This window comes from Syngnathoides biaculeatus, chromosome 1 (assembly GCF_019802595.1).
Source record: "Syngnathoides biaculeatus isolate LvHL_M chromosome 1, ASM1980259v1, whole genome shotgun sequence".
NCBI classification, from domain to species: domain Eukaryota; kingdom Metazoa; phylum Chordata; class Actinopteri; order Syngnathiformes; family Syngnathidae; genus Syngnathoides; species Syngnathoides biaculeatus.
The window spans coordinates 10,797,795-10,816,381 of NC_084640.1; the positions used below are offsets into that span (position 1 = coordinate 10,797,795).

The following is an 18,587-nucleotide window of genomic DNA, read 5'->3' on the forward strand; positions in this document are numbered from 1 at the left end:
TATTACATCCATCCATTTTCTTAGCCGCTTATCCTCACAAAGGTCACGGGAAGTGCTGGTGCCAGTACATATAAAGAGGTTGGAAGATGGCAAATAAGGTGCTGCCGCCGGTGAAAGGCGTTTATACAATATATACCGCAGGTGTCTAACTCAATCCCATTTAAGCAAAAAAAAAAAAAAGTGTGTCTTCTTTGTGTTTTTTGATAATTGTGTCTGTTCTTTTAATTTTGGCAGAAATTCCGTCGCAAATTTTGTATTCAGGGGCGATTGTGTACCCGGAGTAATACAATGATGTGATCGTATATTAATGGGAAAATGGGAAACCGTAACTTTGATGTGGCTCGTAGTGAAGTCACCGTTTAGGGAAGTTGCAGTCAATTTTGAGGGTTATTGCAGCAAAGGAAAGGCCCGAGTATCGACATCATCGCTTTTCAGACGGCCGCCATTACACACGGGCGGACCAAATTGCCTGAGCAGCGGGTATAATTACGGTCATCAAGAAGGCGGACGATGGCGGGCGGTCGCCTCCTTCCGGTGTGACGCAGTATGAAAAATGACGCAGGAGAGATGATGTGAAATTGCAAGCGGGGAGGAGGGACAAAAAAAAATATGGATGAAAGGTTTTGTCGTCTCGGGTGGCGTTGGTAGACAAAGAGCGGTATCAATGGCGCCTGTCGGGGTTGCTTTTCACGTGGCACCAGCTCGGTCTGCTTTGGAGACACCCCCCCCCCCCCCATCTCTCATTCCTAAGAACTGATATTTTGCTTGCTTCACATTCTGTTTATTTTTTGTGCTTCATCAAAGTTCACATTCATCTGGCTTCCCCCGATCCCTCCACTCTCCATCTCAATTTGCTCGCCGCCGCCACGACTCGGTCTACCGGAGCTGACGTCTGGGCCATCGCGCGGTAACGCGCGGTATAATAAAACTCCTACCCGCAGTCGATACGCTTTAATATCTGCCATTTCTCACCGCTGCCCACAGAAATCATTTTGACTCCGCGCGAGAGGACACGACTCAACTTGCTTCGAGTTCTCTCGGAAAGAGGAGTAAATGAGTAATATGGTAGTCTGGAATGACTTTCCACTGATGTGCTTGAAAGTTCTTCTCGCTCTTGGGGACATAAAATACAGTTTCAACTCCACATACGATTTGAATTTATTCAATTTTTCCCCCAAGCTGATATGAATTGAAATGCCATTAATCCACTCCAGCCCCCCCAAAAATACCATAATTGTTTTATTCCGTGTTTTTAATTAAGAAATACAGCGACATCAAAATGTCTGATTGGCCGTTTTCAACGTAGGCTCTATGCTCCTTGCGAGTGTTTTAATTTTTTATCTGTGTTTGGTCGCTTGTCCACTTCACTAAATAGCGCAAGTGCATTAGAGGGAGGGGGGTGGGGGGGGGAGACCCAAAATACCGTAATTTCCGGCTTATGAACCGGAACTTTTTTTCACACCTTTTCAACCCTGCAGTTTATGCGGTGATGCGGTTCATTTGTGCATTTTTTTCTAACGGCCGCAAGGGGACCCTCGGGTGGAAAAGGAAAGAGTGAGGCTGGTGGAATATATGTGCCAAGGAAGTGACTTTTACCTGTCCGGCCCTGTTAGCGCTGCGTTAGCGTGTTACTGCCGTTTCTCTGTGATTTTTACCAGTATGTTTTTTTTAACCGGTGCGAGCGCTAGTGTTAGCGTTAGTGCGGCGGCGGTAGCAGTAAACTCTGTGTATCATCTTTCTTTGTAAATATCTCGTGTTTCAATGTAAGTTTTAACGTGTGTACTTGCGGCTTTACACTGCTCCGGCGTATGCATGTACCAAATGGTATTTCCTTTACAAATGAACTGGGTGAGGCTTATAACCAGGTGCGCTCTGTAGGCCGGGAATTACGGTACATACACAAAAAAAATCAATTATTTCAAAATGTCATTTTTGTAAGTTTTTTTTTTTTTATCATACTGATACTCTTCCAGGTAACTATGTTCAAGGGGGACTTTGAAACAATCCCAAGAACTTATCTCAATGAAAAGGTGAACCCCGATGACATCATGACCCTATCTATATGGGTTTTTTTTTTCACATTTCAAAAACAAGTCACAAGTGCCAATGTCACTGACCCGTTTAGAACTCTCCGGAGCAGATGTTCAAGTCTTTGCACGCGTGCGCCCGTGTGCGTCGATTTTTCCAACGAAGCCTCAGCGTTGGCTACCGACAAGCGAGCCGCCGCGGAGAGACACTTGGACCGGAGAGTCAGATTAGAGCTTTGTGGCTCAGGGATGGAGAGATGAACGATTAAGAGGCAGCGCGGAGGATTGGAAGCGGGCTCCGGGATTAGCGTGACCGGCCAAGGCCGGCGAGGAGAGAAACGCGACGAGATAGCGGGAGCCGCAGCATATGGCGAGCTTTCCGTAAGTCCAAAGAAGAAGAAGAAGTAGAAGAAGTGTGAAAATGTCTGTGAGTGGAGCAAATGGAGGGTTGTGGCTGTGGGATGTTTGTCACTTTTTGTGTGATTTGCACTTTGAAGGCTTTTCTGTCAGAATCAAACACCTCCTTGGGCCACCATCTTGAATTCTGAACAGCCAAGATGCTAAAGCAAGCAAACAAACATGCACAAAAAGAAGAACATGAATTGTTTCAAATATGCACCTACCGGTTTGTATTGAAAAGTCTCGCTTTTGCCAGCTCGCACGGCACCGAAATTGGTCACATTATCCATGCGAGAGTCGATCAATAATCAAAGCAAAGCAATCACTGTCAAACGCGAGACAGGAGCACAACTAAATCTTAATTCTGTGGTCACGGATTGTAAAAATTAAAATCGGTGTAACGCATAGCAAGTGCGTCCTGCTGTGGCTCCAATTGATTTGTTTTTTTTTTTTTTTACAATCATTATTCATGATTACCAGTAAGTGGCGCATGATGAAGTAGAAGTTGCTCTTTAAGTCAATTAAATCGAAAGTCATCTGTGAGAGTTTTTGTGTTTTGACTGGAAACTTTTAATGAGGACGCATGAAGAAGACTTTTGCTGGTACAATTAAGCCAAGCAGACGTCTGGTTCTCTTCCCCAAAAAAAAAAATAATAATAATGAAAAAAAAAACTTTCAGATTGCGTGGAACGCTGCTACTTGGAAATACTATGCTACTGGTTCAGGGTCTAAAGGATAATTATATTTCTTGTGAGACCGGTAAATCATACAGAGCCAAAGCGCAGTTAAGATCCGAGAGGGCAAAGTGCCAATAAATCATAATTGATGCCCGGTGCGCCCTCCTCGGTGCTTTGATAAATGCCGACAAGCATCAACGTCGAGCCTTTCCGCCTGACGCCTCGCCCGCTGAGTGACTTAATATGCACATTATATCATTTTATTAGCCGGCAGAACGGGCATTCAAGGTGCGCGGGTTAAGACCTGCGCCGTCCGGCGCGCGTGACGTGCTTAAGTGTGTTAATGCACAGCTGTCATTAAGAATAAATGGAACCGAAGCTGCTGTGTTCCCACGGGAAAATATTTTCAACAAATATGCATTCATCGTAGATTTAACAGTGCAATTTTTTGGGGGTTGTTGTGCTTGTTTTGTCATTTTTTCCCTGCTGTAGTTCTGCAAAATAGTAGCCCAGGGTGTTTATTCACTTGAATGGGTCAAAGCGTCTATTTGGGAGCGTTACCATGACACTAAATGATAGCAGTTGTGATATTAACATCCGTGCGAGTGGAGACTTTCACGAGCGCCGTATAGTTTTGTCACATCCGTGGAAATGTGCGATTTGTGGGTCAGGCGGATTAAGAACTGCACGCACATCGCAGCACGTCGCTGACTTGACACACCAACACATCTGGCCACCGTCGATGTGATCAGTACTTTGTGTGTATGGACGTGTGACGTCATTAAGGCCTCGGGGATTATTTGTATTCATGTTTTGTAAATGTGATGCCGCCGTTTAGTGTGTTTTGTAACATCCTGTGTCGAGCGGATTAGGTGGAGTTCGGTAGTGGGATCTCATTTTGATACGCAAACAAAGTGATTGTCAACGTCTCATCTTGGATCTATGACTATGTACTACGTAATAGTGACTAAAGTAATACTCGGCAAGTAATTCCAGCCATTTTCCTCACCGCTTATCCTCACGAGGGCCGCGGGGAGTGCTGGAGCCTATCCCAGCTGTCAACGGGGTCAATCGCAGGGCACATGGAGACAAACAGCCACTCATAATCACACCTATGGGCAATTTAGAGTGTCCAATTAATGTTGCATGTTTTGGGGGATGTGGGAGGAAACCGGAGTGTCCGGAGAAAAGTCATGTAGGTGGGCCGGGGGTTGAACCTGGGACCTCAGAACTGTAAGGGCAAAGGTTTACTAGCTGAGCCATCGTGCCGCCCAGCAAGTAATTGACACCTTCAAAAAAAAAAAGGTTTAGAAATTGCCTATAGATGCCACGGATGGTGCCAAAGCATTACTTTAAAAGTAGGCAGGGCTTGGACCTGTCCAGTAGAAACTCCTCCCTATCATTTCAACTTAGTTCCTTGGCACTAAGGCACTGCTTTTCACTCAGACAATGCGGCGTCTTAATTAACTTAATTAACGTCTCAACTAGTTAATGGCAACTTTATTGAATGTTCATACATTATTTTTTAAATGAATGTATCTATAAGTAAGTCGTAATTACACACTCGTAAAGACTTTTAAAACAAGATATGGCACACTATTTTGAGAGTTGTCCATTGGTCACGTTCACAATTTTGATAGCCGTTTACGACGTCCTGCTAAAGTGCTTCAACAAATTGATTAAAAGCACGTGATCATAACTAATACTGACCTGCTGTATGCTCGCTCCTGTGTGTGATTGGCAGGTGTGAACAGCGACCCGAACAGTTGTCGAGTTTGCTGTCGTTGTCGAGCCCCCTCGTCTCCCTCGCCCCAACCCCCACCCTAAAAAAAAAAAAAAAAAAAAAGAAGGGCACGCACCTCTTTGCCCGAGCCGTCGCCATGGGGAAACAGAACAGCAAGCTGAGGCCAGAGATGCTGCAGGACCTGAGGGAGAACACGGAGTTCTCTGACCATGAGCTGCAGGAGTGGTACAAGGTAAGCCCCCACCCCCACCCCCCACAAACACACACACACACACACACACACACAAACAGCTTGGACACTCAAATAAATAAATGATGATGCTTACATAATAGGATGAGCCCCTTTCTGTTAAATCTGTCCAAGGGAACTAAATGCACAATATCACTATGGTGGAAAATCAGCCGAGTGCAGTGTCGAACAATCCTAATTTGAAGTAGCATACCCATCAACGTTGGCATTATTTAACAACAAAAAAATAATAATAATAATAAATCTGTGGTTTTAATCCACTGGTGGCACGCTGACCTGACCCCGTGACTCCTATGTGCATATGAGACGCTTATATATGCCATATGCGGGAATTGGACCCGCATACATTAGCGCTCGAGCTCACAGCTGCGCGCGGAACAGCTGTCGCCGATAAATCCGCCACCTCGCTCACCTTTGACCTCGGCCCCAGTGACACCAGCGCGCCTCCCGCAGATGGTGTCCGCCCGTGAATAGTAAGTGTCGGCGGTTCACGGTTTTAAATAGATTCCGACTGCGCTCTGCCGCTATGCAATCAAATTTGTTGGTTTGAAATTGAATTTATTGGAATCTACAAATCAAATAAAAATAAAAAAATGAAAGTACCTGTAGAGCAAAAATTCTCCAACACGTCTGAATCCTCTCAGCTACCTCAGGTCCCTTTGTTCTTTTTGCTTGACATTTTTTTTGTGGGGGGGCTCTTCAGGCATACTTTCTGTAAAGCTCCTGAACCCCATGGCCACAGGTTAGAGCGAGACTTTTCAAATCAGGGGGAAAAAAAAAAAGAAATGGGAAAATTTGTGTCAGTTCACAGGCATTTATCAAATAGTTGCTGAGACCATTTGAATTTGGTTGCTAACCAAAACAGCAGCACCTGCCAAATATTTATGTAATTTATTATTTACCCCTAGTCCACATTTCTCCCTGATATTTTGCTTTAAACTACAATGTGACTTCTGACATAAATTGCAAAACTGTTTTACCATTTAGGTCACACCCATCTGCAGTTGAGTACTGTAAAAATACGTCACTCGCATGACATTACCTTTACTTCCCTACAGTTTCTTGATCAAATATACCTTTTGAAAATAATTTGAAATTGCCTTTGGCCTTTCCACATGAAGCCAGATTTACTTGAATTATCTTTTTCATAACTATAGTTGGAAGAGTTTACATTTGCAATCATGCAGACAATTTAGAGACGCTTCATGTTGTTTGTACCGTTGCGCTTTTTCATCCCGCGCAGGGTTTCCTCAAGGACTGCCCCAGCGGAACGTTGAACGTGGAGGAGTTCAAGAAGATCTACGCCAACTTCTTCCCGTACGGCGACGCGTCCAAATTCGCCGAGCACGTCTTCCGGACCTTCGACACCAACGGCGACGGCACTATTGACTTCCGGGAGTTCATCATCGCACTGAGCGTGACGTCGCGGGGCAAGCTGGAGCAGAAGCTCAAGTGGGCCTTCAGCATGTACGACCTGGACGGCAACGGCTACATCAGCCGCGAGGAGATGCTGGAGATTGTACAGGTGACGCACTTTGACATACTCTACATGTACTGGACGTAATATCCATCCATCCATTATCCAAGCTGCTTATCCTCATAAGGGTCACGGGACGGCCGGCGCCTGTGTGGACATCTTACTCAGATCAAATATGTTTGGAATCCATTCCGATATTATGATGATTGTTCAATTAATCGATTTGGCCCCGTTCTGGTCTTCATTTCATAAGGGACACATTTGAAAGATTTCTTTAAAACTAGGATAGTTTTATTATTATTTTTAAATTAATTATTATATTCCTATTGTGCTGTAATATATTGTTATTTTGATACAGAATAGTGAACATTATGTTATGTATTTATGAAGCTATTTATAGACTTACTTTAATTAGGGAATACAAATCTAGGTTAAACTTGTGAATTTTTGCTCATGTTCATACATACAGTATTTAATCATACATATTCCAGTCGAAGGTCAAGTGTCATCCCTATGAACATTGTAAAATAGATATTGAAATGAAAAATACATTACAATAACATTTTTCACTTCAATGTCTATACGAAAAAAATAAATGCTCAAAGTTGCGGAAGTGTCATTCAGCATCCAAGTGGTCGCCATATTGGCTGCATCTACTGCCCATGACGTCATCCCGGACATTCGCCATTGAAAACACACTGTGGCCCCCACTGTGGGACACGCCCCTTCAGACATGGAAGCTCTTTTCGAAGAAGAGACCATCTCACAATCGAGTGAAGTGTCCGGCGCAACATTACCCGATTGTTTCGGATCACTTCTAACTAACAACAGATTCCTAGACAGTATGTAATAGCCAGCCTGGCCAAAGCTGTGCTCGTCCACAAGGCATGATGTGGAAGCCTTCGCCGGCGAGCCCGACGCAGAAGCCGTCCGACGCACACATCGATACAGTTAGCACCGCTGTCATACGCGTACAGAGAGACGGATTACGTGGTCCCCCCCCCACCCCCAAACTATTGTTTTTTTTAGTAGCTGTATACACACCTACCTGTCATTTGGAACCCACAAAGCTCTCGCCCTTTGCACCTGTGCAATCAAATTTTCACGACAAACCGGGGCTCTTGGAAACTTATGAAGGGTAAATCCATCCTCCCAAGTGGTCGAGCAATATCCAACAACGCAACGAGCCGGCATTTTGGCTACATGAAGGAACAAGGAGCTACCTTCCGGGAGGTAAAACTAATAGAAACAAACGAGTCCGCTTCAGCGCGCTACTGCCTCCAACGTCACTTCCTGCTTCTTGTCGAAAAAAATCCCTCAAGAGGATTTTCATGGTGGGAGTTGGAAAAAGCCATATGCGTCAAAATCATGTTTTGTGCTGAAAAAACAGATGGGTCCATAGTGTTTTTTTCATTAATAACGTCCTAAAAATCATCCATTTCATGACAGTGGCACTTTAAACTTTTAAAATTCCCATCCGTATTTAATTCACTGAAGGAGAGCATCCAGAGACAGGAAGCACACATTAAAATATTGCACCTATATTATGCGTGCGATTGTTCTGGTGGATTAGAAAGTTAAATTTAACCAGACTTTATCCCCGAGTGTGCACAATAGCGGGATTATCTCCCAACTCGTGTGGAGTTTGCACACCGTGACATGAGACGACGGATCCCTCGTCCGCCACACATTACAGCACTTTTGCTTGGAACTGGCCCAGTGTGAGAAGAACAGCATCTGTTGTCCAGCTCGGGAGTTAATATAAGGAAAGGCGAGGCGCTCCGAGGGTCCCATTTGCACGAACCGTGTCTGGAGGCATGGCACTGATCTAGTGTCTGTTTTTATGCGCTGTACTCCCACAGGAGCCGTCGTAATGGCTCTGTAAGATGATTGTACCGTAGATGTGTGCTTCAGGCTACCTCGCAGTGGTTAATTCAATGCCACCGGAGGGAGCGCGCCGGTCTTATGAGCGGACCCAAAGGCGCCTGGGATCAATAACCCCCACCCCGATGACACTTGTTATCAGCGTCGTGCCCGTGGACTTCCCTGAGTCTTTTCTAGCCGTTGCCACTCAAACCCTTGCCGCTCCCTCTCCTCTGCTCGTTTTCAGGCCATCTACAAGATGGTGTCTTCCGTCATGAAGATGCCAGAGGATGAGTCCACGCCTGAGAAGAGGACGGATAAGATCTTCAGACAGATGGACCTCAATAACGACGGTGAGGCATGAATTTCCAATATACATCAGTGCCTTGAGATATGAGTTGAATTTGTTCTTTTATCACGCTTGTAACTGCATTTGCATCACAGATCATCTTTCTCTATTGAAATGCATGGAAAGGCCATTAATCTGTTCCAGCCCGCGATGCCCCCCACCAGAAAAGTGTTTTATTTCTCATGACAAAATTGTACTTACTGAAAAAAACTCAACTATCAACTTCCTCTTTGCGCATGCACCCTTGCAGGCAAGCTGTCGTTGGAGGAGTTCATCAAAGGTGCCAAAAGTGACCCCTCCATCGTCAGGCTACTCCAGTGCGACCCCAGTTCAGCCTCGCAGTTCTGAACACCCCAAACTCCCCCTGCCCCCCCCCCCCCCTTTCAGGAAGCCCGCTCGGCACCACCACCCCTTTCCCTCAACCCTCTCTGTTGCTATGACAACGCTCATTGAGGATAAATGCATGACGGTTTTCCTCATATCTTTTTCTTTTCATGTCCGTGTATGCAAACGGAGGGAATATAAGAAGCAACGTATCACTGTCATCTTACCGTTTATTTTTGTATATGTCGGCTGATATCCAAGGACGTGCGGGCATGTAGGGATGAGAGCGGCTCATGTTCCCGAACGGCTCGCTTCCGCTGGAACACGAGCGGCAACTCATCTGGCACACGCGTGTATATCATGTATATATCTTTACATATCATGTCTAACGTGTATCATAAAATGAAGCCCATTTGCAAAGGCAGTACAGTATTATGTAGCGTAGCCTCATGGTGTAACTTGTGTGGGCTAGCGGGGCGCTGTTGGTTTGACGTTCATTTGTATTTAATTTATTTAATTGTTTTAAGTATGTCGGATGCTATTTGGAGGATACCATGATTATTATTATTATTATTATTATTATTAGTATTAACATTACAACTACTAGTTCTGCATTTCCTCAAATAGTGGCCAGGGGGATTTCATTACTTGACTGCACCCCTTCATATTCACATTTTTGGAATTATATTAGTAAAGAATATTTCTGGTATATTGAAATATGTGGCGGCATGGTGGATCAGCTGGCCTCACAGTTCTGAGGTTCCGGGTTCAATCCCCAACCCCTCCTGCGTGGAGTTTGCATGTGCTTGTCGTGCCTGCGTGGGTTTCCTCCGGCATCCCAAAAATATGCAGCATTACTTGGACACTCTAAATTGCCCCTAGGTGTGATTGTGTGTGCGGCTGTTTGTCTCTTTGTGCCCTGCGATCGGGTGGTGACCAGTTCAGGGTGTACCCGTTGACAGCTGGGATAGGCTCCAGCTCTCCCTGCGACCCTTGCGAGGACAAGCGGCAAAGAAAATGGATAGATGAATGGAAGTTTAATCCACCGTGACATTGTGCAATGTTAAAGATTTAATTCAGTGATTATTTCATTTACCACTAGAGGGAGCTGTCGCACCACACGTTGCGAATGGCTGCAATAGATCATCCGTGATTGTTTCCGTGCGGTGTTCGGTGCTGCTGATTTGGTTAGCAACGCAGTACTAGGGCGTTAACGCCAACGTCCACTGAGCGTCGGTCATAAAGACGCCGTCACCATGACTACCAACGTGAGATGATCTTTAATACTGTGAAGGGAACTTGTGAAACTTGAATTTGTTTTGAAGACTTGGGTTAAGTGAAACGTGGATGAGTGGGGGCCACTATTTGAGAAAATACAGAATTACTATTTTCGGGCATCCAACATGCCTGTCGCTCTTATCGTCATACTTTGTTCATTTTTATTTGTGTTTTGTACACAATGCTATTATGTCGTTTTATTTGTATATTTTTATTGTTGTTGTATTAATTATGATTACAATGTAGTTTAGAATGACAGAGAGAATTGAGAAAATGCTAAGTTAAGGCCGGTTGAAGTGAAATATCCATCATGCGTTTGATATTTAAAAAAAAAAGAGCTGCACACTTTTTGTGTTTGCACAATATCAAGTGCGATTGTGTGTGTGCATGTTCGATATGTACGGAATGCTTGAGGTTCATTTTAACAGTACTATTGTTGTAAGAAAATAGTCGTCACTGATCGGCACTGCATGAACCCATAAAGAAAATGACGGGGAAGTTCTGTTATGCACGGCGGTATCTTTTTACAGCTCGGCACCACATTGTGCGTTTTTCTGGCTCACACGTCGTTCACTAAGGGCTCGTTCATCACTCGGAACGCTTTGATCACCTCCTGGATTTGTCAAGACGAAGGGACATGTTTTACCAGATTAGTCCAGTATGTTGTTTTACTACGATTGATCTAATCGGGTATTGTTGACGTGTGTTTCAAACGCACTTTCCTGAACAAGGCCCACATTTGAGAGAAAAGCTTGTAAGCATACAGAGGGGGGAAAAAAAATCACACTCTGCAGGTGTCAATGCACTACATTTTCAGTGCGAAGCGGCAAAACAGTAATGTATAAATATCATCAAGATCGTGATGCCTCAAAGAAGTATTAAGGCCACACTGATAAAAAAAAAAAAAAATCATATAGGATTAACTAGAAATAAAATTGGAATTATGAGGGGGAAAAAAATCCAATAACCATGAAAAAACAATTGAATTTAACCAGAAATGTGACAATGAAGATGTAAATATACGACTTCATTCTCGGAACTTTGACTTATCAGTAAAGTGCATCTTTTAACATTCCATTGTACTACACTATAATATTCTGAATGTACTTCGATGACTGACTTCATAGTAACATCGACTGTATACTGTCAAAAGTTTGCAAATTATTTTTTTCTTTAAAACAATGTGGTTTTATTCATGTAAGTGAAATCAACATTTTTGACGTTACGTTGTTCATGCGCGTTTTTCTTGGAACTTTACGAATGTAATCAGATAATACTTTGACTATTAGTCTCGTACCTTTATGACTGTATGACATTATGACTTAATTCTTGTAACTTTTCTTCCCCATAATTTCAGAGCTTAACTAATTGGTCAACATGATTTTATTCTTCAACCTTTAATTCAGAAAATTATTATTTACAGGCCAGATTAAGTGTAACATTACAACTTTGTTCACACGATGTAGCATTTTTATGAATTCTTATAACATTAATACTTCAGCCTTGGAATTTGACTTTTTCTCAGTGTTGCCCTAATAATTTTTATTTTATTAGATTGTACGATACTACCCCCACCCATGTTGTGGGTATCTGACTGCGGTAGAGCGAACACAATCAAAACAACTGAGGGAGAAAAAAAAAAGCTTTAGCTCTTCACTTTCGTGTCAAGTGTGCTTTGATTCTATCACGAAAACAGTGTTTGGTATATGAATAGTTTAACCATTTAAAATCATGAAAACTAATTTGAAAAAAAATATCCATTATGGTTGAAACATGTCCATTATTTCGCATAATAGCATATTGTATGTGCCTGTTTTTTGTATTGCCGAAGTCCGACACTTAACTTGCTCAACCTGAATTTGTGGTAAGTCCAAGCAGTGCCAGATCAGGTCTGAATTGGAGTTTCCGATCTTGTGGGGACTCTGTAGCGTCACTGCCACCTGCTGGTAGGATAAGGAACAACACGGTTTTCTGTTCTCACTGCCTCACATGAATTGATCTTGTGCTGAATGAAGTCTTTCTTCCTTCTGATCGAACCACTGCACCCTTCCTAACTTTTTTTTGTTTGTTTTGTTGCATGACCAATAAATCATGTGAGGATTTGTTCTATTGGTCCTGAATTACCAATATAGATATACTTGTTTCAAAACTGCACGTGTGTGGACTCTTCTGTTATTTCTGGTTCTAAATAAAACTAGGATGTAAACTAGTAAGTCGTTCTTGGCGTCTTTTAAAACGGATTTTGCTTTGGTCTTGGAACAAATAAGATTTTTTTAAACAGACAAAGGTGGGGTTTCCAGAACTGTGGATTGGGACCCAGAATGAGTTTCCATTTAAATTTGTATTGGACACCCAATTGGGAAAAAAATACAAGACAGAAAAATATTTTTTAAAAAAAGCTGTTTGACAAAGTTCATTTCAAGATAAGGACTTTGCTAATTATTCCATCGAATGGGTGTGTGCATCCGTTTGTGTGTGTGTGTGTATCTGTGTGCACGCGCAACCAGTCCTTCCTGTCAGGTCACTATCTGCAAACATTACCGCACAATGGTCACGATCTATGACTGTAAAAGCAAAAACGTGAAACAGATGGCCACGCAAATGTTTATTTTGAAAAGGTAATAAATAAAATACTGGCTTAAAAGTAGCTCGCACACCAACACAATGGTGGCATCGACACAGCCTCGCAAAGTACAGTATCGTTTGACATAATTGATACACATTGTTGAATGAGGACAATTTATGTGATTCATATTCTGCTAGTTGCACCACATTTTGCCTCACTTCAACACAATTTTTTTTAAAAAAATATCAAAATCCAATCAATGATAACCTGATCTACTATTAGGGCCATAATTAACACTGAAGTACTCATGAGCCACAAAATTAGGAACACCTGCATAAACAGCTAATGAGATGTGTAAGGAAAAAAAAGTTAAAATTTTTGATACATGGAAAAAAATGTAAATGGATGTCATTGTATTTTTGGCACCAAATGTTTAAAAAAAATAATAAAAAAAAAAAGTACAGCCCTCGGTCCGAAGGTCCTGCAAAAACTGGAATGAGTCTCGATGACAAAAGGGCAGACAGAATGTTCGCATTTAATGGGAACAGATTTTGCAAGTGCACCAAATGAAGTGGTCAATGCGTAAAAGTTGAGGTCCAGAGTGAAATAAAAAGCAGTCCTTGTCCTTCAGACTATATCCAGAAACTGGATCGTTCCAGAGCGCCCCTCTCCAGCAGGTGGCGTTGTTCCGGAGGCCGCCGCTGGCTCCCTTGTGGGGCGTCGGGCCTCGGCGAGCTTTCCCAGCGAGGCTTCTGGCGAAGAGGCAGCCTCTCTGCGGGGGGGAGGCTCCTGTGGTATTGCGGGGGAGCCTGGCCCGCTGTTGCCGGACCGGTTGTGACGCCGATCTTTTGGATTCACTGTAGCTTCTCGGGGCTTCGGTGTAGCGCTTGTTGGGGAGTGGAGGGGGAGTTTCGTCGTGCCGCTTTGCTTTGTTGACACGGGATTCATCCAGTTCCTCCAGCGACCTTACCGCTCTGATCACCGCTCGGGCCTCTCTGGGCCGCCTCCTTCGCGGCCGGCAGGCCAGACCCAGGAAGGAGACGCAAACGGAGAAGAGGCGGGCAGAAAAGATCAGCTGGAGCCCACAAGTCACGATGAGCGGCACCCAAAGGATCAGAGTGGTGCTCTAATGGGGGAAGCAGCATCTGATTATTAGATGGAGATAGCAGCTGCGCCGTGCAAGGTTCAATCTGAGGCTTGCATACATCCACGAAATTGAGGCTGTGGATGCGACACACAACCTCCACACCTAGTCTGCATGTCAGTTTCCTTCCATGAATAAAACATCTAGAGCGGAACACGTTTTAAAAGTAGCAACTCCTTTAAAAGCTAGCATGCAAGTTATGTGATTGGGTAAGAAACTACTTCATTAAAAGGATTAGACAAACAAAAAAAGAAGCATTAGCTATGTTACGAGTTAGTTTGTATGATAACAAACTAGTAAATAAGAAGATTAATTGTTTTTCCTAATCCTGCTAATGATCCAAGCAGTTCACTATCTGATCAACGAAGAAGCCACTTAAATAGTTAGCTTCAAAACACGTTAATTAGGTCTGTAGTTGGGATTATCTAGCTAATTCAATTTGCAAACCGACTACAAAATTTGTCTGATACCCAACTTGTTTGCGAGCCAACTCAGTCCACTGGGTTTAGACAAAAATACTTGGTTAGTAGCATTAAATATTTACGTGGCAACTCGGTAGTAGAAAACATTCATAACTCCACAATTCCCAGCCTACAGAGCGTACCTAGTTAAAAGCCTCACCAATTACATTTTTAAAGGAAATAACATTTGGTACATACATGGGCCGCAGCTGTGTAAACGCTGCAAGTGCCCACATTCAAACGGGAGATATTTACAAAAATAGACGGTACACAGAAAGAGTTTAACGCTACCGCTAATGTTAACAAGGCAGGTTAAAATAAAACTTACCGGTAAATATCACTGAGACGTGCCAGTAACACAGCAGTAACACGCTAGCGCAGCGATAACAGGGCCGGTAAAAGTCACTTCCTCGGCACATATATTCCACCAGTCTCATTCTTACCTTTTCCGCTCAAGCTCCCCCTTGCGGCCGTTAGGGAAAAAAATTGCATAAATTAGCTGCGTCGCCGCATAAACCACAGGGTTGAAGGGGTGTGAAAAAAGTCACGGCTTGTAGCCCGGAAATTACGGTAATCCTTTTGACTACCTTGCCAACTAACAGCCATTTTCTACCCAACACAAACTTGCCATTTAGTTGGTCATCTCAAAGTACATTCGTTACCAAGACTAGAACAACACTGGCAAAGTAGTTAGCTAATATGACTAACCTGCAATTTTGGCTAGCTAGCAAGTTAGATTAGCTGGATAGCTAGTGAGTTTCTCAAATGTGAAAGTAGTTCATTTAGGAAGGCAACTAAAACCATTAGGTACGGAGTAATTCTGATACAATGTCGTTTGTGTGTGTGCATACACACTCACATAGATGCGCGTGGGGTCGAAAGGACATTCGTTGGTGATGCTGGAGTAGCCGATGGCGTCAGGGAAGCGGCAGTGCGTCAGCAGGCTCCGCCCGCCGTGCATTATGGCCCTCACCACGGACACCAGGAGGCCGATGGCGGACGCCGCCGCCAGGAGCGACGACGCCAGGCTCACACTGAACAGGGACCACGTCTGTCATTAAGATACAGACAAATGCACACATGCAAAGTCCAACGCAGTTAATAAAAACTTGCGTTTCGGTGACAATACTGATGTTAGTTAATTACTGTAATTCCCGGCCTACAGAGCGCACCTGGTTATAAGCCTCCCCCAGTATATTTGTAAAGGAAATACCATTTGGTACCTACATACGCTGCAGCTGGGTAAAAACCGCAAGTGCCCTCACATTGAAACATGAGATATTTACATATTTACATAGTACACAGAGACTTTACCGCTAGCACCGCCACGCTAACGCTAGCGCCGCGTGCGCTAACAAGGCCAGACCGGTAAAAGTCACTTCCTCGGCACAAGCATTCCACCGGTCTAACGCTTAACTTTTCCGCTTGAATGCCCACTTGCAGCCGTTGGTGAAAAAAAGGGATAAATTAGCCGCATCACCGCAAAAGCAGCAGGGTTGAAAGCGTGTGAAAAAAAAGTTGCGACTTATTGGCCGGAAATTACGTTAGTCTGTTAGTTAGTTAGTACACTCATTTAAAATGAACTAATTTTATTTACTCTTGGACAAATGGTGTTGACATAATTTCTGTCAACCAGCAGATATGCTCCTCTGTATGTTTATTAGTCTGGCTTTATGCGGCGAGTTATCATCGGATAGCATTTTTACACTGTTATTTTTAGGAGATCCAATTATCAATTATAATATCAGAGCTCCATGACAGCTGCGTGATTAACAAGGGAGATGCCAGGCGGCTGATAGCGCAGCAAGGCGTAGTTGCCACTGGTGCAAACCAACAAAAGGCAAACAGGAAGGGCTTTATTAAGGACAATTTCAGTCGACATTTTTCATTTTGAGACCAATCAAATATCGACCCACACAACTCACCAGACCTCTGCTTTTCTTGTTTTTCGACAGGACAATACCGAGAATCCCAACGACGATTCCCTGCAGTAACAACAAATACAAATAAATGAAAGTTGGATCAATGTTTCATGAACATGAAGGAGAGCAAAGGTAAAAATAGGAATGGAACTGTTGCAATAATCCATTGAAAAAAAAATTCAGCCACATGATGAACAATGAGTCATTGCTACTACTGCATTTTTAAAGCATCTTAAAAATGCATTTCATAGGTAACTCTAAATGGCAGAGAAGGTGGGTGTGAATGTCAAGCAATGCTTTTAAGATGGTGCTGTTTGGGCAAGCAACAGGGTTCAAACGGGCTCGGTGTTAACTCTCACATGTTCGTGAACGGAGAAAATTAACAGCAATTCACCAAAACAGATAACGTGTTGACAGAAAACACTCACCACTAGTCCAGACGTGAGAGCCACCACATTGGAGATGGCGTACTCCATGGCGCGGGCCTGCTTGTGGAGGTTGATGTGCCGGAGCACCACACCGTGCACCAGAGCCCCCAGCAGGAAGTTGACGTGGCCCACCAGCACCATGCTGAGGCCCATCTTCATCAGGGCCTTGGGCTCCTCCAGGCTGGCGCAACACACCCCTGCGGAGAAAAGCAACGTTCGCATAGCGTTCAGTCGGCGGCGGCGGCGTCCCCGGTTCAACGTCCCGCTGTTGTATCGACCGGAGACACGCGAGCCAGGTCAAACACAGAAATGTCACTCTTATTAATCATTAATGATCCAACTGTCAGCTTGTAATGACGTGAATTAAAAAGTACAGGACAACATGATGTAGAGGACAAAACTTATAAAACCTCACCTGGACCAAATGTATTCTTTCTGGTTTGTTGACCACATTAATTTCAGGAACCAATATATTTTGCGGTTTAATTTTTATTGGGTTGCCAGTTGTTGTGTCATGAATAAAGCATATATTTCTGCATCAGCAAATACAGTAGTTCCACCTTGTGGATGTAAAAATACACCCACACCTGTATTATTTACAGTATTTCTCGTCTCTATAAATGTAACCTTTCACTGAGCTATACTTTATTGGCTTTACATTATTTAAAGACTGCATTTGTTCCCACAAACTTTAGCCCCTCCAGCCGAACCACCGCCACACCCAGTCAACTTTTTATCAACTTTTCATACATTGCGCATATGAAACAAATATAAAACACATTAAATACCTGTTTTGGCCATCTCTATCAGGTCACCATTCGGTTATATTAACTCACAGGTTTAAGCGTTAAAAGAAAGGCAGCGTGTCTCCCAACGTCCAGCCAAACAAGTCACACACGCCAATCTGGCAACGCAAGAACGTCGACAGAACTTCAAAGTAAAACATTCTACCCATTCAGAATGGGTATTTAAAACTGTACAGAGATTTTTGTCAGCACTAAAATGTTTAATTACAGTTGCTACATTAATACATAGCTGGGCGTGAAGTAACTAATGGTTTCACTGTGGTTTATTAAGTCTCAATGAAAGCCATAGTTTTACCTTGAAAGTCAACATGGTAATTCGTCAGTGTTGGGTTTTAATTAAGTCACAGGTGAGCAGAGGCGTTCCCGTGGATGCCACACCTGTCTTTTTACTATTGTTTACGTTTCAAAAGCTGGTTACAATCTAATGAAAGTCAAAAAACTGCTAAAATAGTTGTTTCTTGTTAATAATAATAAGTTCTTGTTATACTACTTCCGAGTGAGGGATTTTTTTTCAAATTCTCAAAGCATTGAATCAATCGCAGCTGGGCTGTACTTTGCGACCAATTCAATGTCATGTTCAGAATGATATAACCCAAATAAATGAGCTTTTTTAATTTTATTTTTCTTTTCCATCACACTGGTTATATTTGTTTTTGGAAACAATTTGAAAATTTTTTATTTTTAATCATATCAATTATTTAATTATTTTACTAGTTTTTTTTTTCAAGTATGATTTTCTTTCGTGTTTTTAAATAATCAGAAATAAATATTATATTTTCAAGGTTAATATTTTATCACTTTATCGACATTATTGAAATGCAGGATATAGTTTTTGGATCCAATGTTGTTATTATTAAAATTATTTCAAATAA

The 18,587-nt window shown here is 43.0% G+C and overlaps 2 protein-coding genes across 7 annotated transcripts in view; one reads left to right on the top strand and one right to left on the bottom strand.

Moving 5' to 3' along the window:
• The window catches only part of LOC133498585 (hippocalcin-like protein 1), a 26,527-nt gene extending 13,982 nt beyond the window's left edge, over positions 1-12,545 (top strand). For all 5 annotated transcript variants that reach the window (XM_061815614.1, XM_061815633.1, XM_061815624.1 and 2 more), the window contains 4 exons: positions 4,848-5,079; positions 6,341-6,622; positions 8,685-8,790; positions 9,037-12,545. In XM_061815614.1, coding sequence (XP_061671598.1) covers positions 4,984-5,079; positions 6,341-6,622; positions 8,685-8,790; positions 9,037-9,134 — 582 coding nt within the window. In that variant the 5' untranslated portion in view covers positions 4,848-4,983 and the 3' untranslated portion in view covers positions 9,135-12,545. The remainder of the gene's footprint in view (positions 1-4,847; positions 5,080-6,340; positions 6,623-8,684; positions 8,791-9,036) is intronic.
• Positions 12,546-13,390: 845 nt separating this feature from the next.
• Positions 13,391-18,161, bottom strand: LOC133498616 (transmembrane protein 54-like). 2 transcript variants are annotated; one of them, XM_061815709.1, is made up of 5 exons: positions 18,011-18,161; positions 16,910-17,106; positions 16,485-16,544; positions 15,419-15,610; positions 13,391-14,080 (listed from the first exon to the last, which is right to left on the bottom strand). In XM_061815709.1, exons 2-5 carry the CDS (start codon positions 17,066-17,068, stop codon positions 13,490-13,492), a joined length of 1,002 nt encoding a protein of 333 aa, XP_061671693.1. In that variant the 5' UTR covers positions 17,069-17,106; positions 18,011-18,161; the 3' UTR covers positions 13,391-13,489. The 2 variants fall into 2 exon arrangements, with proteins under 2 accessions (XP_061671693.1, XP_061671686.1); XM_061815702.1 differs by lacking the exon at positions 18,011-18,161 and adding an exon at positions 17,698-18,004.
• Positions 18,162-18,587: the final 426 nt, after the last annotated feature.